The sequence below is a fragment of the Alexandromys fortis genome, unplaced genomic scaffold (assembly GCF_014885135.2).
Source record: "Alexandromys fortis isolate MF-2015 unplaced genomic scaffold, M_Fortis_MF-2015_v1.1 scaffold_41, whole genome shotgun sequence".
Taxonomy (NCBI): domain Eukaryota; kingdom Metazoa; phylum Chordata; class Mammalia; order Rodentia; family Cricetidae; genus Alexandromys; species Alexandromys fortis.
In genome coordinates this window covers 9550724-9573097 of record NW_026067923.1, presented here as the reverse complement: position 1 = coordinate 9573097, position 22374 = coordinate 9550724, and the positions used below count along the sequence as shown (strand labels likewise).

General features: G+C 35.5%; 1 protein-coding gene across 1 annotated transcript in view; it reads left to right on the top strand.

Annotated features, from left to right (window-relative positions):
* The window catches only part of CUNH8orf34 (chromosome unknown C8orf34 homolog), a 365453-nt gene that overhangs the window by 283363 nt on the left and 59716 nt on the right, over window positions 1-22374 (top strand). Inside the window, exon 10 of the mRNA XM_050142135.1 lies at window positions 9791-9867. Coding sequence (XP_049998092.1) covers window positions 9791-9867 — 77 coding nt within the window. The remainder of the gene's footprint in view (window positions 1-9790; window positions 9868-22374) is intronic.

Genomic DNA, 22374 nt, shown 5'->3' with positions numbered 1-22374 from the left:
CCCCCCCTCCCCCAAGATCCCATTTTTTTGCCCGGCAATCTTGTCTACTTCCCATAATCAGGAGGATAGCTATATGTTTTTGACTCATTTTTTATTACATTTTATGTGATTAAAAACTTGAACAACTATAGGATGTATCCTGAAAACATAGTTGCTCATAAGATAAATTTCCCTACAGTAGCAAGAACATAACTATTTACATGTCTGCATGTGCCAGTTAGCACTAGCAACGAAATATACTTCAAACACATGAAAGTTTGTCACTACAAATATGAGGCATTGAATTTTTATTTTTTATGATGTCTGTTTGCTCACCTTAGTTTGTTAGATTGGTATTCCATCACAATTGTAGTAATTTTGTCACAATTGTAGTCTTTTTGTCTGGGTCCATTTGCCTTTGTTAATTTCAATAAAATTCTCACCTGCTCTGTGACATCCATCCCGGAAGTGCTCTGCTGGGTTCTAGAACAGTTATCATCCCATACATTTCAGCAAATATGACACCCATCACCACAGAATGCTCAAGATGATCACTTATCAGAACACAGCCTAAAAAGTTGCCAGTATAGCCACCTCAAAAATGTTCATCTTTTATTAGAATATTAACACTATATATGTATTCAAGTGAAAGCCGTGAGACAGTAATAGAAAATTGTTTAATTCAACATATTTGAAACCACATAGTGTGTAATTGTCCTATAATATTTGTTGAATAAATAAATATACAAATATATACATAAATTGATGAATGAATGAAATCAAACAGAAAGAGACCTATTTAAAACATGGTCACTGAGAGAAAATGGAGAACACACACCATACTTCTAACTGCAAGATTTCAGGAAATTCATAGAAAACTTTCTTTTAGGGCTTAAATATATGTATATAAGTGTGTATATATATTCAATTTAACACATACATTTAATTCAATTTTATACATATATATGGATGTTTGTATCCCTATGAATTATTTTTACTACAGAAAATAAAATTTTATTATTAAGTAAATGTTGTACTCAATAATTTCAACTCATAAAATGAAAAACATAATAAATTATAAAATTAAAGTCTTTGCCCACAGTTTGAAAGAATGTAAATTAATTAATTTATTAATTTTTTCTTTTATTGAAACTAGATCATTTTCTCTCATAATATATCCTGGTTACAGTTTCCCCTCCCTCTGCTCCTCCTAGTCCCTTCCTATCTTCTTCTCATTCAGAATCACCCCCTTTCTCTCTCTCATTAGAAAAGAACAGGCTTCTAAGGGTTGATAATAATAAAATAAAATAGATAAAACAAAAGCTATCACATCAGAGTTGGACAAGACAAATCAACAGAAGGAAAAGGAGCCCAAGAGAAGGCAAAAGAATCAGAGACCCACTCACTCACACTCATGGGAGTCTCATAAAAACACTGAATTGAAGCCCATAACATATGTGCAGAGAAGCTGGTGCAAACCATTGCAGGCCCTATGCATGCTTCCCCAGTCTCTGTGAGTTCATATGAGCTTTGTTCATGACTTAGAGGGCCTTGTTTACTTGGTGTCCTTCGTTCCCTCTGTCTATTTCACTATTTCTGACTCTGCTGTTGGGTTCCCTAAGCTCTGAGTGGAGGGATTTGATGGAGACCTCACATTTAAGGCAGAATGTTCCAAAATCTTTCACTCTCTGCATAGTGTCTGGCTGTGGGTCTCTGTGTTGCAGAAGGTTTCTTTGATGATGACTGAGCAAGGTGTTGATCTATGAGTATAGAAGAATAGCATTAGGAGTTATTTTATCACTCTTAGTGTTTGCTTGTTTGTTTGTTTTATAGACCAATAGTACTTGGTTTTACCCTAGGACCCTAGGTTATAAACCAAAGCAGTGCCAGGTTTGGGTTCTATCTGGATGACAGTGGACCTTAATGCAAGTCACATGCTGGTTGCTTATTCCTGCAAGTTTTGTGCTATGATCGCTATAGCATATCATGCAAGCAGGACACCATTTTAGATAAAAGGGTTTGTGGCCAAATAGGGTTAATGTTTTTCTTTTGGTAGCATGCAGGGTGCCTTCCTGTACCAAAGACAATAGGATGTAGGGGTGAAGACTCTGTGTAGTTCCTAGCTTAACTTCTCCGTGTTCAATGAGCTGTGACGGTGCTGTCTTCAGCAGTGGAGCCTTACTGTCAGTTTGTGGACAGCAAACAATAGTCCTGTCTATAGCTTGGCTTGTTTGGGGGATTCCCATGGGGCCTTTGGCCAGCAAATCTATTAAATATCTACCAATCCCAGTAGTGGAAGCTACATTTGGTGACAAGATAGCCAGCTGGGGCTCTGTCTCCAGTCATTTGACAATTTCACTGAGATATGTATATATTTTAGGAGGTGTCTATTGCACTAGGTTTCCACACCACCCTTCAAATGGCACTTAATTTCAGCTATCTTTCCCAGTTTTCCCTTCATCAATTCCTCTCTCCTTTTCCTCCTCCTCCCCACTAGATTCTCCCAGTCAAGCTCCCCCATTTATGCTGTTTATCTATTGTATTTCCCTTTTCTAATTAGAACTACTTCTGCCCTCTAGTCCCTTACTCTATTCCTAACTTGTGTGGTTCTATGAATTGGTTCTATAGTTTAGTTATCATTAACTCAAGAACTATTAACCACATATAAGTGAATATATGCTATATTTGTCTTTCTGGGTCTGGAATACCTCACTCAGGACACTTTTTTATTTTAGTTGGATCCATTTGCCTGCAAACTTCATGACTTTTTTTAAATAGTTTAGTAACACTCCATTATGTAATGTACCACATTTTCCTTTACCCATTCTTCTGTTAAAGGACAGCTGTTTCCAATTTTTGGCTATTATCAAACAGCAGCAATACACATAGTTAAGCAAGTGGGTTTGTGGTTACATGAAGCATCCTTTGGGTATATGCCCAAGAGTAGTACACCTGAATCTTGAGATAGATTGGTTTCTATCCTCCTGAGTAAACATTCCAGTGATTTCCAAAGTGCCTTTACAAGTTTGCACTCCCACCATCAACGTATATGTGTTCCTTTCATTCCGCATTCTTACCAGCATGTCACTTACTTTATTGATCTTAGTCATCCTGACAAGTTTAAGATGAAATCTCAAAGTAGTTTTGATTGCATTTATTTGGTGGCTAAGGTTGTTGAATATTCCTTTAAGTTTTTCTCTCTCATTCATTTCTTTTATGTTTTCCAATTTGGTGGAATACATGTTATTAAAGTATTTTCTTATAGTTCTCTGGATTTTCTTGCTGTCTGTTGTTATATTATTCTTTTCATTTCTAATTTTGTTAATTTAAATATTCTCTCTTTTAGTTAATATTCTTGCCTTTCAGTTAATTTAAATAAGTTTTTTAATCTTTTGATTTTCTATAAGAATCAACTCTTCATTCTATTGACTCTTTGTATTGTTTTTTGTTTCTTCTTTTTAAATTTCAGTATGGAATTTCATTATTTACCATCCTTTACTTCTTTTGGGTGTGATTTCTTTTCATTTAAGAGCTTTCCGTTGTGTGTGTGTGTGTGCGCGCGCGTGCGTGTGTGCGTGTGTGTGTGTGCATGCTCACGTGCACTTCCTTCTTTAGATTTTATTGAACTCTTTATTTCCTTTGGGTTTTTTTTTGTTTTTGTTTGTTTGTTTTTAGATATAGTTAACCTCTTTATCGTTGAGGAGTTTTTTTGTTTGCTTATTTGTTTATTGTTGATGTTTGTTTTTTATTTTTTCTAATTCCTTCTGTAGAGTTTTATATAAATCAAGATAATCAAGATAAATACTGTATAAATTTGACTTTATCATGGACTGTCTTATTTTCTCCACCTGTGGTGACTGAAAGTTTTGATAGGTTTAGCAATCTAGGCTTGGCATCTTTGATTATTTAGTATCTACAACACATCTGTTTAGGCACTTCTGGCTTTCAGACACTCAATGGAGAAGTCAGACATGATTCTAATAGATCTACCTTTATTATGTTACTTACTTTTTTCTTTGTGGCTTTTAATAGTCCTTCTTTTCTCTGTATATTTAGTATTGTGGCTCTCACATTTCGAGGGGAATTTCTTTTCAGGTCCAGTTTGTTTGGTGTTCTTTATGCTTCTTATACTTCAATAGGTCAGGCCTCTCCTATTGGTTAGGAAATATTGCCTGTTAGGTTAGGGAAATTTTCTTCTATGATTTTGTTGTAAATATTTTCTTTGTCTTTTAGTTGATTTTCTTCTCGTTCTTCTACTCCTATTATTCTTAGAGTTGGCCTTTGCATAGTGTCCCAGATTTCCTGGATGTTTTGTGCCAGGAGATTTTCAGTTTTAACATTTTCTGTTATACATGTATTAATTTCTTCTATCATGTCTTCAATGCCTGAGAGTCTCTCTTCTATCTTTTGCATTCTTTTTATGAGTTTTCCCTCTGAGGTTTCTGTTCCAGGTCCTAAATTTTCATCTTCACATTGCCCTCAGTTTGGGTTTTCTAAAGATTCAGTTTATCGATTTTATTTCTACTTTCAGGACGAGGACAGTCTTTCTTTGTTGTTGTTTCATGTGTGTGTGTGTGTGTGTGTGTGTGTGTGTGTGTGTGTGTGCGCGCGCGTGCACATGCATGCGCCTACATGCATGTATATGTGTGTATGTGTTTTCATTTCCTTACAGTGTTTGTGTTTTTGTAGATTTCTTTAAGGGATTTAATCATTTTCTTTTTCAGGACCTTTTTCATACACTTAAAGTCTACTTTAAGATATTGTATTTGTGCTTCGATTATTTTGGAATATTTAGGGCCTATTATGTTAGGGTTGCAGAGCTTTAGTGGAGACATGTTTTAGTTGGGTTTCTATTGATTATGTTTTTATGCTAGTATTTAAGCACTGGGTTTGGGAAGAATGTAATTCTAGGTGCTAATATCTAGTCTTCTCTTTGTTGGGTATGCATTTTGTTCCTTGGTTTCTGTTTTTTCCCTCATTCTTAGGAGAGTGTGATATCTGTGTTGCCTCATGGGAAATTCTTTTGGTTCTTTTTGGTGTGGCCAGTGGAGCTCCAACTAAGAATGTATTCCTGGGTATTGGGAACAAACACTTAGGAATGTGGATGAACTGGGGGGGGGGGAATTTCACAGGAGGGAGGAAAGCAGTGTGTTGCACTGGGATCTACTTAGTTCGTCCCCTGAGGTTGGGTGCAGAGAGTGAGGAGAGATCACAGCAGAAGGTCTGCTGCAGAACTCCACATGAGCCTGTGGGTTTGGAACTGGAGGAGGGGAGAAGGAGATGAAGATCTTGAGTTAGCCTACCTATTTCCCTGGATAGAGTTTTAGCTTAATTTTAGAAGATTCAATTAAAGTCCAGCTCGCATCTTGATTTGATGGGCCTATCCATACTAGTGTATAAGCTGTTAAAAGTTGCTTTTAATAGATAGGTGCTAAAGTATTATTTGTAATTGAATGGCTATTTCTTTGCTTGGTACATTTTTCGTTTTCCATCTTGACTTTATCAACTAAAATATGCTACTTTTAATGGATCTACTCTGTTTAGAAGTGCTGTAGGTAAATTATCTTAATTTATGTTTTCCCTTGAGTTAGTATCATAGTGGAGGGCACTCTGTGTTCTACAGTGATACCTATGTTTATATAGAGATAAGTTTATACCAAAGAAATTTAATGAAACACTGAATAACTGGAGATAAAAATGCCATGAGCTACAATCTTGGACTTGTGCCATGTTTTTCAGTGTTTCCCTACTCACTGACCATAAGGGGCTTGAAGTTTTCAACATTATAACATCTTGCCCAGAGTACTTATTTCATGCATTAGGAAAATCTATCCCCATTTGCACATGAGTTAAATGATTTTTATATAATCATATGGCTTTAAAAATATATTTTAAATTAAAATAGAAAACTTCCCTGTTTCCACCCTCCAGCCCCTCCCAGATACTCTCATTCTAACCCTTTTCATGTTTTCCCCTGAAATTGTTTATTTTCATTGATTATCACTATTATTACATACCTATTTATATGTAAGCACAAATATATAAACACATGTTGTAAAATTTACCTTTGTTGTGTGTATACACACACACACACATATATATGTATATATATAATCATATATTTTATATATATATGAATTCAGGGCTGACCATTCTGTATTTGATAACCAATAAGAAAACTTATTTCTGAGAGAGGCGATTATTCTTCTTTCAGCTGTCAATAGTTGTCTACAGTTCTTTGTCTAGGGATGGATTTGATAAAAATTTCTCCCTTACACGTTACCATGATACTGTTCTTGTTCCAGTCTCCTTAATGTAGCTATTTGTAGCAGAGACAATTTTATCAGTAGACTTCCTGGTATTCTGGCTCTTAAATTCTTTCAGCCCTCCCTTCTCCTATGTTTCCCAGTTCATCCATGCAGGAGCTGAAGTGTAGGTGCTTATATTAAGACAGGGCTTCATATTATCTATTGTTTCCTGAATTGTGTCTAGATTTAGTTTTCTTTATTCATCTCCCTTTGCTATAAAAAGAAGCTTCTTTTATCAGGACTCCTTTAATATTAATAAATATAAGAATCAAGTTTATAAAGCCCAGTAGTCTAAAATACTTTTTTCTAAACTGATTTTTAAAATTTCAACATATGAAATTAAATTTAACTAGGGAAGTTGATGGCTTCTGGTATAGAATATAGATGTGACGTATAATTATCAGTATTACAGACTTGTCTAGAAACCATAAATACCTTTCTATATTGCACTAATTAACCTAAATTGGCAACCTATATAAGGGGTTCCCACCATTTTATTCATGTAATTGAAAGCCACCACTCACCCACTTCTCTAAGATTTATACTAAACAGTCACAACTTCTTGCTTGATATGGTGAATGAATAAAACCTCTACCATTCAAAGAGGCTTCACTCAGCAACTGATGGGAACAGATGCAGAAACCCATAACCAACCATTAGGTGGACCTTGGGAAATCCTGTGCAAGTGGAAGAGGAAGGATTATCAGAGCCCAAGGGACAAAGAAACCACAAGAAAACATACAGAGTCAACTGACTTGGACTCATGGGTGTTCACAGAGATTGAACCACCAACCAGAGGCCTTGAATGGGACTGACCTGGACCCTCTGCACATGTGTATGTGCATAAAATAGCCTGGAATGCAGTATAACAAAGATTTATTTATTTGATGATAAAACACACAGTAAGAGATCCACAGTCCTCTATGGGTGCTGGAAGCTGGGAACTGAATCCAGCAAAACACCAGGCCTCACATGCTTTTCATCTGTACGTTTTTCCCCTTAGGCCCTTTCCTAAATGGGCTGATATCTAAAAGGCTATTGACTGAAGGAGTTCCCACATCACTCCCCCTTTTTGTCTAAATAAAAGGTTTCTAAACCTAATACAAAACTATATACAATAAGAACAAATATCAAACATTATCCAGGGAAAAGAAGAGGCAAAACACACATAAAAATTTGAACTACAACCAGCATGACTAGCATCAGGCAAGAAACATATGCTAAATGTCCAGTCTAAGATAATTAGCAAATAGCAGAGATTATTTCAATAGTTAGACAATCCTGAGGAGTCTAAATATTATATTAAAATGTCTTGCTAAGTTATTAGAGGAAAATAACTATGACTATCTAGTCTTCAACCCTATCAAAGACCTGAGAAGAGAAATAATATTACCTGATTTAGAAGTAAGTGCAATCAAGCAACTTCCAAAAAGTGAAAGAAATGGCAGAGACAACCAGATCCCTGGTCAATCACCCAAAGTCTCATTTGCAACATTGGGGCAACCAATTTTGGCCTAGACTATCTGACAGACCATTTTCAGAGGCAGGACAATTTGAAAGACCTTATCTTGGCAAGTTTTGGTATTGGCTTTTGCTTTTATCCTGCTTGCCCATCTTAGACAATATTATCAGCAGTTGAAGAAAAGGCAGTTCTTTGACCAAAGGCCAGTTTTGCCAAGAAGAAAACAAGCTCCAAGTGGAGTATCGTTGGTACCCAACATTCTCTCAGGAATATATTGGTGCTGCCTGGAGCAATTGTGTTTCATGTCAACAGAATCCTGAATTATTTAAATGCAATATTCTAAAGTTCTTTGAAGTGTTTGAAGATTGCCTATCTATGTGGAGTACAATCTCTGTGTATCTAGAGAACCTGACTAGTCTAACTATAAGTATGACAACCATGGATGACTATTGACATATAATTCTTAGTACCTATATAACTTAAAGATTAAGGCTTCACATTATAAATTAAAGAGATATGCAACAAATGAGGACAATGACGCAAAATGTAAAAAATACATATATAAGTATCTTGATCAGAGTTACAATATGATAAAACTCCTAAAATTGCATCAATATACAAAATATCTTAAGAAAAGGTAGATGCATGCATACAATATGACAAAATAACTTGTATATGTGTACAATAATTATAAGCAGAAATAATAACATACACAGTATAAAAATATAATTTGAATTTGTGTCAATATACAAATTATCTTAGACGTGTTGGGAGCCAAAATGTAGGCATATTAAAGAGGTCCACAATAGCCTGGAATGGAGTATAACAAGGTTTATTTATTTGGGGATAAAACTCACAGTATGGGTAGAGATCCACAGTCCTCTGTGGGTGCTGGAATCTGGAAACTGAATCCAGAAAAAAAAAAAAAGGCCATGCATGCTTTTTGTCTGCACTTATAGTACCTCAGACCATGTCCAAATGGACTGGTATCTAAAAGGCTATTGGCTGAAGGAGTTTCCACAGCACGCATGTGCTACAATTGTGTGGTTTGGTCTTGTTGTGGGATTCTCAGTAGAGGGAGCTAAGGGGAGAGGCTGTTCTCTAATTCTGTTGCCTACTCTTGGGTCCCTTTTCTCCTGCTGGGTTGCCTCACCCAGGCTTGATAGAAGACAGGATGCCTAGACTTTCTGCAACTTTCTATCCCAAGGCTGGCTGATATACTTGGAAGTGTTGCACTATTTCTGAAGGAGAAAGAAAGTAGATGGAGGAGTAGGGAGATTTCTGAGACAGAATGGGAAGGAAAATGAAAGTAGAAAATAATAGGGCTGGGAAAAATTAATCTCTTGATTAATTAATAAAAATTAAAAACCTACAGCATTTAATAATTTGCACCCTTTTTGACTCCTTCACATTTTGTCATCTGAATTAAAAGAAAGAATACCAATTGATGGAATTGATACTTAAATTGCATAACCTTTTCCTCATCTAAAAGAAATCATTAAACAAATAAGTATAACATTGCAAAATAGAAAACAGACATTAAAAATAGATATATACCAAAATATAGCTGAATAAATCCCAAGAGTTGTGTTTACCTCATTTTATACTTATTTTTGCTTTTAATTATAGAGGTCGTGTGTGTATGGTGTGTGTGTGTGTGTGTGTGTGTGTGTGTGTGTGTGTGTGTGCGTATGTGCACCTAAGTGCAGTTGCCCACAGAGGCCAAAATAGACTGCTAGGTTCCCTGGAGCTGTAGTTGCAGGTGGTTGTAAGACATCTTTCCAGTCAGAAGTATTGCTTTATATGTAAAAATAAAGTAACTAGCTCTTGTACATTTTTGATTTTATTATACACTTCTGAATTAGAAATATGTTTATTTGCACATATATCTATAACGTGAATAAATATCATTAAAGTCTACTCATAAACATCATGATAATTTGAATAAGTAGTTCAATTATGTCGATATCCTCTTACCGTCATAAATATATGTATTTATGCATTAACAATGTGTAACTTCTATTTTTAAAAATTAAAATAGATTCTTTACCTGGGACTGAAGAAACTCTCATGGAGGAAGGTGAAGATTTTGAGAGAACATCAAAATTAACAGAACTTGTAAGTATATTAATTTATTTTTGTTAAATCCATAACAAAAAGTATATTTATTAGTTTTGTTAAATCCATAACACACACTAACACTCACACATTTTGGGGGCCAGGGGAGAGAAAGCACTAAGATAACATCCACAAAGAACAGAAATAAGCATTCTTTTTATACAGAACTCTTTAAATGCATTCACTATTCCCTATTCGTGGCAGAATTACCATAGCAGCAGAGCTGTTTTAAGCTCTTTGGGCAATTGTGGGAAACTTGATTGAGGCAGGAGTTAATTCCTGTGGAAAATTTAAGGTGGTAGTTCCTGTGAGATCAGCTGTTACTAGAGCATAAGCACTTTCGAAGAGCTTATGAGTTGCCTTGTCCAACTTCGTCAAACTTAATAAATTGAACTGTATGCATACTAACAGAAACTAAATGTTTTCTCTATGTTGAAAGCTTACATATTTCTTAATACCTGCTATGCCTGCTATTTTCAGATGTAAAACCCTTGCTATTTTTGTTAGGTCTTTACCAAGATGAAATGGGATTCTGTTTCTGATTTTTAGTGAAATTCAAGGTTAAAAGAATAAATACTGAAAAACCAAAAATTTCTATGTAAATTCTAAATATAAATGACTTGAAAAGATTTTGAATTGCTCCAATACTCTGGCTAATGCAGTCTTTTAGATTTAGATGGTGTTCATATGCTGCTGGCAAATTCTCTGTGTGTTTGCCTAGGTTCCCTTCACAAGGTCATGCAGATCAAAGGGTTTAAACAATAGAAGCATATTTCTTGCGGGATGTGGAGGTAGAAGGCTGAGATGAATCTAATGTCTTGGAGACATCTGTCTTCTGTTCATGTCATCACACAGTTTTCCTTTTTTGTTGCTGGTGTATCCCCATCCTCCTTTTACCCAAGATGAATTGCCAGAATCGTCACCGATACTGGTTTTAAGTACCTTAGTAACTGTATTTCAGAGAATTAGATATTTTTAGAACCCCATTTACAAACACATTTTGAGATAATCATACAAATTTTAGAAATATAAACTATAACCCATGGTGCTGTGATGAAATAGCATCCAGATTACACAGCATTTTATTACAGTTGTCTTCTTTTGGATATCATAATAAAATTAATTCTTCTGTAAATGCTAAAGAAATCAATGCTTCCTTTCTAAAACATTGTTTTCTTATTGTGGATATCCTGATATTTGTTAAAATTTTATATTTCTGTGTTTCTTCTTATGTATTTCTTGCCCCTGCATTCTGATATATAACCTACTTCTTTATTTATTGTCCAATCATCCCAGATATGGAATACAAAAGTCCAGAAAATTTTGTTTTTCTAATTCTCTTTTCTTAACTGAGTATTTGCACATAGTTGGCCATAATACATGTGTTTTACATTAGTTGCAAAACTCTGGAAAAAATCCTCAGCAATGAGTTAAATTCGCTAGAGCCCTAGAAACAGTCAGTGCCATCTTCATGTTTTATAGCAGTTGGCCATTTCTGTCCCTTACCTCTGTGTTCCCAGTCACTGTGCCACCTCTTGTCCTCGGTATGGATAGCCATGGGTGAGAAAACATGCTCAGAGAAGCTCAGTCACTAGGCCATTATTGGAGCAGTATATTCTTACTAAATATTTTTTTTGTGTAGCTCAAAACCACTTCCTAGCTACTAGTCCTATTTCTATTTGGACTGCTTAAAACCAGTCGGTGTTCCTTCTAACGACACTCAGATATTTGTAGCTATTTTAGTTTCCTTTCTATTGCTCTGCTAAATTACTCCGACCAGAACAACTTAGAGGAGGAGACGGTTTATTTGGATTGCGCCCCTAGATCACAGTCCATAAACGAGGGAAATCAGGGCACGAACTCAAGGAGAATTAAAAGCATGGAGGGATTTTGTTTGCCAGCTTACTGTTTCAAGCTTAGATAGCTTTCATACATATCTCAGGACTGCCTGCCAAGGGAATGATGCCACCCACAGTGGCTAGGACCTCCTACATTAATAGCAGTGAAGACAATCATTCACAGATATGCCCACAAGTCAGTGTGATCTTGGCAATCTCTCAATTGAGATCCCTTTCTCAGATGACTCTAGTCAATGTTAAGTTAACAATTTAATCTACGATACAATATGCCAGCATGCCCCATCCTAGACAAATTAAAGACAACACACAATTTATACTTTCGACCAATGTTTACATTGTCTACTTTCAAATACATACACCCTGGATGCTTTCTCTGAGTAAGATTGTACTCGTCAAGTCTCCTGTAAACTATGAGTCAAATATAACCAAATTCAGCACTTTAGATATTGATGTCACATCAGAGAGGACAGCAGGATCTGTGATTGAGACAGATAATACTTTTTGATTATTAATCAGAGTCACATTAACTTTTCTTTGAAAGGTCATTTTTGTATTCATGAACTCTAGGGCGCACCCATAATGGCATGATAAAAAGGCTGGATTGTCATTCAGATTGTAATAACTCGTCAATCATGATTTTCTCAGAGGTTTATTTTACCATCTGGGAATTCTAGCAAATTTTATGTTTCTCCCTGCATGTCTAACAAGAGTAGGAATAGTGGCTCATGTCTGTAAATCTACCGCCTGGGCAGTGAAGACAGGGGGATAAGAGTTTAGGGTACATAGCAAGATGGAGGCCAGTCTACATGAGATCCACCTGATCAAAACATTTTTTTTTTAATTAAAATGGCACTACAAGATTTTTCTCCAGATTCTTTTATCGAATAGCCTCATCAAATAATATCTGTCTACAGTGTTTGTCTTATTTTAGAACTTCTAACATTCCAATGGGAAAAAATTAACTTTGTTTAATCAAATTATTTGTAAGTGACTTCATATTGGCTCTTAGAGATGCTTACCTTCTTTCCATAGTGATCAAACAATGCTTTTTCTAATGAAAAATTTTGTTGCATATCAGTTTTGTTTTCATTCATTCAATAGATTTTAAATTCTTAAAACTTGTTCACTTCTGTTTAACTGCAGCTAAACCATTTAAATCTCTTTTGGCAATGAGTAACAGTTAAAATAATGCATAAAAATTAGTATTATAAACATGACAATTTCTATGTGATAGCTGTTTTTAGTATGAAGAAAATACAGATTTAATAAGCTAATTATTTTAGGATGATTATATTTTACATGTAAATTGCCTAACGTGTGCATTTGTAGGATTTTGGACATTATTTTCCATAAACCTAAGAGAAGTTAGGAACTTTTTCTAAATGCTAATATGGAATTCAAGCAAAATAACTTTTCTTTCAATTATTGTAACAAATGTACAACATATCAGAGCAAATTTTCAGTGATATCCTCAGTGAATATGTCACAGATAGTAAAGTTATTTCATTCCCAATTCTGCTGTCTTTGTTTCCTGGCCTTCCTGTTGGGTGGTACCCATGAATAATTGGACTTGGCCTTTTATACTTTTTTCCTCATGGCTGAATCTGTGCTTCCAATATTTCTTGTATATTTTAGTATTAAAAAGATAGTGATTAAATTTAGATTATTTTCTTTCCCCACCACTCAGAGCAAATCATTTTTCTGAAAATTTTCTCTTCTTTTTCTATGGTCTAGGTCGTTTTTTTTTTTTTTTTTTTTTTTTTTTTTTTTTTTTTTAGCATACACATAATCCATGCAGATTAAAACTGGATTTGTCAGGTAAATCCTTTTATTAAAAATGGGTGGACAACAAAGAAAAAGTCTTCAAAAGGAAAATCCGAAGCAGCAGGTATTGACCGCTGTGGCTCAGCTTCTTGGGTGCGATAGATAACAGCTGTTTTAGATCAGCAATTGCTGAAGATTTGCATAAAGGTTTTTTTTCAAATTTCAAATTCCTATCGCACTCTTAATCTTAGGTTTTTTTTTTATTTTGTTTCCAAGATATTGATTAATTACATGGATCAGAGCAAAGACATAACTGGTTATCACGGCTAACAGAAAACAGAACAAAAATTAAGTGCAGGACTTCTGCTGAGATTTCTTGAAATGCCCAGGAGTAACTGGAAGTTATATTTTCCTTTTGAAGTATTATTTACTGTAGGATTTGTGTAAAATTGGCCAGAGTTAGTGTGTTATTACCAAATGTACAGATGTCTAGCACACTGTCATTTCCTGAAGCATTTCTCACGTGTGGCATTAACTCTCCTGGCCTTTTGTTTTTCTGTGACTTAGTCACTTTGAAGTTGATAACCATCCTGAGAATTAAGTTACATTTCCTTTTGAGAGAGCAAATTGAGGTTTCATGACATTTAATGATGTATCAAAAAAATAGAGTAAAAAAAAAAAAAGAGCACAAGACAATTCCTGTTTCTTAATGTGGAAGATCTTTAGATACTATGTCCCTGTTAAATGGCTACATGCAATATAAAGCACGCACGAACCACACCATCCTCTCTGGCTAATCTCAACGGATAGAATTTATCATCATATTAAACACACAGTGAAAAGCTTGAGTTTGGGGGGGGGGCGGGGTTCTAAGGGTGGTTCTTTACAAAAGGAAGGGATCATGCGAATTTGGGGTCTTATAGATTAGGTTTTCTTATGTCTTCCACAGCTGAAGAGGTGTGAGAGACTGGGGTGTCAGCACAAAAGGGAGGTGCTGGCAGTCAGGAGACAAATAGCACACACCTCACGCTGCTATGGCCACCTTCACCCTGATGCTAAGGTTCTGGAGATTCTGGAATTACCTCCATATAAAGCCTACTCTGTTCAACTAAATGCCAAGTTTGGTTAGTTCTTAGTTTGTGGGATACTGTGTCTTGTGAGTTAGTAAATGAAGCACCTGCTTTATTTAATCCTCTACTGCAAAGTGGATGACATAAGCTTTTGTTCTTGGCTGATAGTTTTAACCTCTACTAAGTAATAAGATTTGGATCCGTCTGTAATCAGAAAATCACATATTTGGTTCATTTTCCAACAATTACATGCATATGAATTTTACGATGCATTTATTTAATAAAGTCAAAATAATATCAAACCTTTGATAATCCAAAGGGTTGAATATAAAGAAGCATTTGTGTTTATAGTAACTGTAACACAAATAATTGCCTGATCACTTCAGAGAGTTTTGACAGTAAGAACATTGTTCCTAAATGGAAATATTTTGATGAATTGTTTTTTACTCATTTAAAACTTATTCCTCAAGTGGTGTGCATAGGTCAGCACAAAGCCTCTGTTCTATTTCTTTTTCCTGTCTGAATGTTAATAAGCAGAATAGAATCTTCTTATATTAAATCCTGCATGCTTTGGGGAATTGTATTAAAGGAGGAATTCCATTACACACAATGAACATTGATTGCTCAGCCTGGAGGAGATCTGTAATCTGCTGGGATCATATGGCTTTTCTAATATGCAGGTTGCTGCATATTATTATGCCTACCATTATGTCTATTTTCCGGTTGCTTGACTGTTGCTTTCAGGCCAAGTAGTAGGTGCTCACTACTGCTTGGGAGATTCATTCTTCTATCTCTACTCCTTCTCTTGTAAGTCATACATGTACACACTTGCAAAATTAAAATGAAAAGGTGATAACTTGAAAGCAACATAAAGCGCATCTATCTTCGATATATATGATTGACCATTAAACTAGTTACCTAACCATGGATTTTTGCTATCTGTACTTTTCCCCTTATCTTACTAATGTGGTTGTTGCCCACCCCCATCAAATCTACCCTACAAAATTCTCTCTGCTTCATTATCTTTACAGGATGACATTTTGAGACATCTTATAAATTCTTTTCTACATTGAAGTATACTATTATGCAAGTAAATTGTATTACATGTTTTATAGGTTATATACTTCCATGTAAATTGATGTAAAGTTTGAATAGCTTGCTGAACAAGTTTCAACGTTTTTCTTGCATTAGATAGTGTGTATGGGAAACAGATCGACAATCAGCATTTATAAAACTTGATTCTAAGTGTTTTTTATTGGACTCATACTCTTAGAAAATTAAAAAAAAAGAGAAATGATGTTCCTTACCATCTCATTAGGTAAAAGCCTTAAATTATGGATGGTTTTGTGTCGGGAAGCAATGTGTTGACAAGTTGCTGGAGGCGATTGTAGCGATGAATTGTCTCTAAAGAACAGTGATGAATGCCTGCTGCGCCCAGTGCTTGAGGTTATCATTTTCCTCCTTTCCTGTATGGAATTTTGCTTGGTTTTTACGACTTCCACATCCAGGATGCCAGTAAAGCTGCTAGAGATGAGGTCCTACAACAGGCCAGTTTATCTGACCAAGTTTTGAGATCTGGTGTGTTTGTCCTTTAAGCATTTCAGAGATGTTGATCTCTAAAATATCAAGAGTGGGAATATTGGGCCAAACCTATGCGAATATTATCTTTTACAATCTCGAAGAGTTTTGAAAAACTTAACTTTTAAATGTCATGTTCATACAGGAAAAATGACCTAACAGGGTGAAGTATGGTACAATACGTGATTAAACATTTATTGCGGCTTCGGAAAATAATCCAGTCTTTCTACATCCTTTCAACACATCTCAGCAGAAGTATGATATTATTGAGATGAGTTCAATTTTGTACTTACGTTTTAAGGTAATGTGGCAGGAGAATGTGCACAGGTGCAAGCAAATACAATTGCTCCTCCTGGGTAGATGATACCCCAGAAGACATGGGGCGTTGTGCTCCTCTTGTACAAGGATCCTACAACTTTTCATTCATTTTTGCAAGATGATAAGCAAAAAGGAAAACATTTTTGATATTTTCAGTATTTTGAAGTCATTTTGACTCCTGTAGATTGTATTGGATTCATATGTAACTGGACTGAAGAGGATGGAGTGTGATGTGGATGACGTTCGTGATGAGAAACAAAGCCCAGCGTCTTTGATTATAACTTGTGTGGGGCATGCTCCATGAAATGCATTACTATGGACTCCTTTAATAGATGTAAAAAAAGCATTATGTTCACAAAGAGATTTCCTTCCATTCTTGTCTTTTTTTCATCTAAAACAACCAGATACAAAGTTCTTTTTCTAGAGAAGCTTGCATGTTTGTACACTTCATTTCATCTTCCAATCACATTTATTTGGACCAAATCTTCTTTTTTTATTATAAAAGTGGTTATAAACATAACTGTAGTTTTAGGAATGTGCTCATTCAAATAAACTGAAAAAATCCTTTCTATTTGTTGACCTTTTATTATTTGTAGGTGATTTTAGAATAACTTAATTTTTAAAAAATTCTCATGAATGACTATTTTGCTTGCATGGATATTGGTGCACCAGCTGTGTTTCTAGTGCTCCTGGAGGCCAGAGAGACATTAGAGTTACACACAGCCATGAACTGCCATGTGGGTGCTGTAAAATGAACCCAGGTCCTCTGAAAGAGCAGGTCTTGGTGGTAGTCACTGACTCCACTCCCCAGCCCCTATATTCTTCATTTAATAGAGAATGATAAGCACGTTCTCAAAGAATCTTATATAGCTAGTTTTAAAGCCTGTATATTAGTGTGGCCTTGTATCATATTTCATTAATGTCTTCTTATTGCTCATCTTGGAAAGTGTAGACTTAAACTTTAGTGTTAAACCCCAAGATAATATTGACACACTTGCGCAAATGTCAGGCTTTAGGTTGGATTTTCCTATCATGTTGTCCTAAGTTATCAATGTGATCAGGAACTTATGACATTACCTAGGAACTCAGCTTGCCAGTGCCATGGATAATCTTTTATAGCTCACTTCCTGGCAAATAGCTAATTCCAAGTCTCTTGATGTACTGCACAAATATTAATTTTCTCTGTTTTCATATGAAAAGAGCTATAAACACTGACTTAGTTTGCTTGGGATTTGTTCATGGGGTAATTCTTTAGAGGAAACACTGTGCATATAGATTTTAGATGGTCTCTGAATGCTTCAGGCAGGCTAAATTTTTTAAAGGTCAAAGCCTGTAGTACTTTAAAATTCTTGATCTGTTCCATAAAAGTCCTTTTGGCTTGTTTGCCAAGCATCAGGACGGCTTATCAGGATTAAACATTCTTACATCTTATGTGAGTAAAACTAAAAATAAAATCTCATAAAATTATTTTGTTCTGTCTGTAAGTATAAAAATGTAATATTTTAGACTTTTAGTTGGGCTTCTTAGTTAACTACACTTCTTTGATTACTAATTAATATTTTAAAAATAATCTTTATATATATTTGTTTATTTAGTGTATTTATTTTTGTATGTGTGCATGCAATGGAACTTGTGTGATGTTCGTGGACAACTTGTGTGACTTGTTTCTCTCTTTCTACAACATGGGTTTCTGATATTGAACTCAGGTTGGCAAGTTTGGTCACCAGCACCATAACTCACTGAGATCTTTGGTTGATACTTTTCAAAAACTTACTTCTTATTACTGTGTATGATACGTGTAGTCCATGCATGTGCCATGGCAGGCATGCAGAGCTCAGAGAATAACTTTGTGGATATAATTCTTTCCTTTTCCCTTTATGAGAATTTGAATACGGTGCTGAGCCTTGTGTAGTCATCATACTGAGCATATTAAACAATACTTTTGAACATATTTCTTAGACTGTGGATTTTCAAAACTTTTTTCTGTACAACTGGTCATGTCTTTCTTGGGAATTTTTTCCCCAATTGACTTTGCCAACATTTTTTACATTTCAATATTTACTCCAGTTCACATTTGTTGCAATTATTTTCAATAACTTTTCATTTGGTACTTAATGTTATAGACATTCAATTATACAGAAGCCATATTTTTCTCTTATTTTTTTTACTTACTTTCCAATATTAGATAAACATGAACCTTTTAGTTCTTTGCAGTTTTCCTTTGAACTCCTTAATCAAACTTGAATTCTTTCATTAGTATTATGATGCAAGAAATTAGTAATGTTTCCAAATAAAATTTGCATCTGTTACTCCCTTTAACTCAGCCCAGCCTTCCTGTGTCCCATCACACCCCCGGCAGCAGCATGGGTTGGAAACCCTAACCTTCAACACATGCTTTTTGGAAACTTCTATTGTCCAAGTTATTATTGCATTTCTTCCTTATTAATTTGATATTTTCTTTGCATTTTAATACACTCTGGAGAATAATGGCATAACATTTACTGAATTTTAATTTTGTTATAAAATCCCCCTTCACCAATGATATTCTAATGTGATTTATACATGGAAGACCTGGAATTGTGTGACATGCGATGATTTGTCTTTATTTCCTCCGTTCATAAATAATCCAGCTGGATTGGAATGCCACCCCGAGATGCTCCAAATCTGGAATCTGTTAATGTATCCACTTTATCAACGTAGCAGTGAGGGCTGACCTCTCGAGTTATGTGCTGCTCATGTCTCAGTCATTCCAGCTTGTCATGCTCAATCAAAAACATCAATTTCCATTTAAGTTTATTTTGCAAAGTCAAAGAATTAAGCCATCATATAATATTTAACTGTTCTGCGTCTCAGCTTTGTAACATGTTTTTGTATATAGTTTTTAAAAGATAAGTTTATTCCTGTTTGATGCTCGCGTGCATGTGTGTGTGTGTGTGTGTGTGTGTGTGTGATATCTAGACTGATCTCAAACACAATTCCTACCTCTGCCTCTCAAGTGCTGAAATTAAAACACTGCACCGCCATTCCAGGTGAAGTTGAATAGTTTCTTCTTTCTAGAGAAGTTTACTGCATTTGTTTTTCCAGCACAGAGGGATGCATTGATTAGTTTTAGACTTAGATTGGTTAGACTATTCAAAAGGTTTTTTGTTGTTGTTGCAATTTTTGTATCATTTCTGCTATGAAGCCTAAATAGTATTCATAAAAATCTCATGATTTAGAGGTGGGGTCAAAATCTTAGCTTCCAGTTATTTTGGTCAGTCTTTTGGGAAGTCTTGATCCAGAAATAACAAAACCTTTTTGGGCAAAAAGGAAGCTGGATAATTTGTAAGCAAATATGTTTCCATGATGTCACAACTAAAAAAAAATGCCGTGTTTCATAAGAATTTTGAAGCGGATGTCTGTATTTACTTAAATCTGAATTCCTGGAAATTCCTCATTTCCTCTTGGATTTTCACTCATGTTTAAAAAATGTGTATTAGGAAAGTATTTACATCTCAATAGTGAAGCATCTCTGGAAAGAAAATTTCTGGAGAGAATGTTTTATCAGTGAAGGAAGCGTAAAATGTTCCATGCCTGAAGGGATGAATGCTGAGTGACGCCAAGAAATGTAGAGGTCACAAAAGTTGAGAAGCAATCTTGTAGAATCCATGTTTCGAAAATAGAGACAGACATATCCCAGCCCGGATGAATGGCAGATGAAGGAGTCTGAAGAGAGAGGACAGGTATGCAGACCTGGGAAGCACAGGCTGTTAGACACTCCAGGAATAGGGCTTCCTTCCACTGCATCTTGCTGGGCCAGAACCCCATCAGGCAGAGTCTCTATCAGCAAAAGGAAAATCAAGAATGCTTTCAGTGACTATACATATTTGTAATATTTCCCATTCCCACTGTAGTTTTCCGATCTGAATGTCATTCTCTTTGTAGTGTTTTCCTCTGGGGAAGGTGTTGTTCTTCTCAGGACTTCTTCCTGTAGAATAGCAACATTATAGCCTCAAGGGGAATGGCCTTGGAAGCTGGGGCCATTCTATAGCTTTCTCCTTCAGTCAGGGTAAGGCAGTCACTAAGACATCTCTTCACATCCCATTGGAACCTTTTCTTCTACACAATTGTCTATCCTAGGACTTTCCAACCTGGAGAGAAGTTGCATACCCTTTCAGGAGGTCAATCCTTCCAACCAGAGACCCATTGCTGTAAATATTGCGAAGGGGGAGATATGTATTAACTACTCCCTACAGCAACGAGCTGCTTATCTGACCAAGCTTGAGAGCAGCACACATCTGTGGCTATAAATGTAAATATTCAGGAGGCTGTTTGATACTGACCAGTAACCAATACATTGTCAATAGGTTCTCCACTTGGAACTACGATTTCCTAGCCATTGGTTTTGACCATATTTATAACATTATGCATAAATTTCCCCCTAAGGAATAGCATAAGACCTGTTTTTAGATGCTAAGGAATTTATGCTTGTGCATGGACAAACTATTTTTGCTCTATGCTCCCTGTCATCCAGAGAAGTTCCAGGGTGGTCATCTGTGCCTGTAATTTGTTTGAAAAAGACAGATTATCCTTCTGTATAAAAACTTTGAACTAACTACAATTCAAGCTATCCTAAAGTTTGGTATTTATTTTCTTACACCTTACTATTAAAATGTGCAACTTTCTGATTTTTTTGCATGTAAGATTTTTTTCTGCTTTATTAAGCACTCATACAGTTTAATGCCTTAAATAACTAGAATACATTATTCTCTTCAGAGAAATTCAATTTTGAATGTCTTTTTAAAAGCCTGACAATTATGTTTGTTTTGGCTAAGAATTAAGCAAGCCCAAGCACATTAGACAAAAGGTCATTAAATTTTTCAAGACTGATGAAGATTATACAGAAGAGAGCAGTTATAATTTATTACATTTTAGATAATTTGTTAATGTATCTAATAAATTCAGTCCTTGCAAACTTCATTTAATATTTAACTATATCTTTCAATAGCTCATCAACTTAAAAAGATAAAAAATTCTAAGTTCAACGTATTAAAACTCAGGGCCAGCACATGCATTAGGACCAGGGAGATGGTAAACTATGCCTGGGCAGGGCAACGCCAGAGGAAACTATGGTGGAGGTCCATAGTGGTCCTGATGTGCAAACCGGTCGTTCGACCTGGGTATAGAGCGAAAGACTAATGGAACCATCTAGTAGCTGGTTCCCTCCGAAGTTTCCCTCAGGATAGCTGGTGATCTCGCAAAAGCAAATAATTAGAGGCGTTGGTGCCAAAATGTATTAAAACTCCAGATTAATTATTAGAACCTTCATAAATTGTCTCCTTCTCAAGGATAGATCCTAGCTATTACTGTTACTTTCAGTTTTAAGGAACAATATTTTTTAGCTAAATTGTTTTAAATCTAGATTTGTGAAAGACTAATTTTCTATGTGGTGTGTGTGTGTGTGTGTGTGTGTGTGAACCACTGAGGGATTCTATCCTTAGAGACTTATACACCATGGAATTAGTTCAATGTGTCATTCAACAGCACATAGTAAATGTACCATGGAAAAACCCTCTAGCCCACTTCTGACTAAATTCCTATAAGACAACAGGGGACAAGAAAAGATCGATATCCTGGACCAGTGATTTCTTCATACACCTGTTGATATAAAAGGAAAACAGAAGTCTGAACTAGGACATCCTTTTTTTTTTTTTTAGAAGTTTAAGCACAATGTGTTCATTGATCTGTGAATATTAAGACTTTGCTCATCTATAAGATGCCAAATAAGCAGCTGAGTTCTGATGTGTTTCCAAGTCAGTGAGACAGCCTGCTAAACTCTGCCTTCCCACAGCTCTGAGACCAGTTCTCAAAAATCAGTAACATGTTTATATGGGCATTTCAGTTTAGTGGATATTTTTGTATCAGTTCAAGAACACATA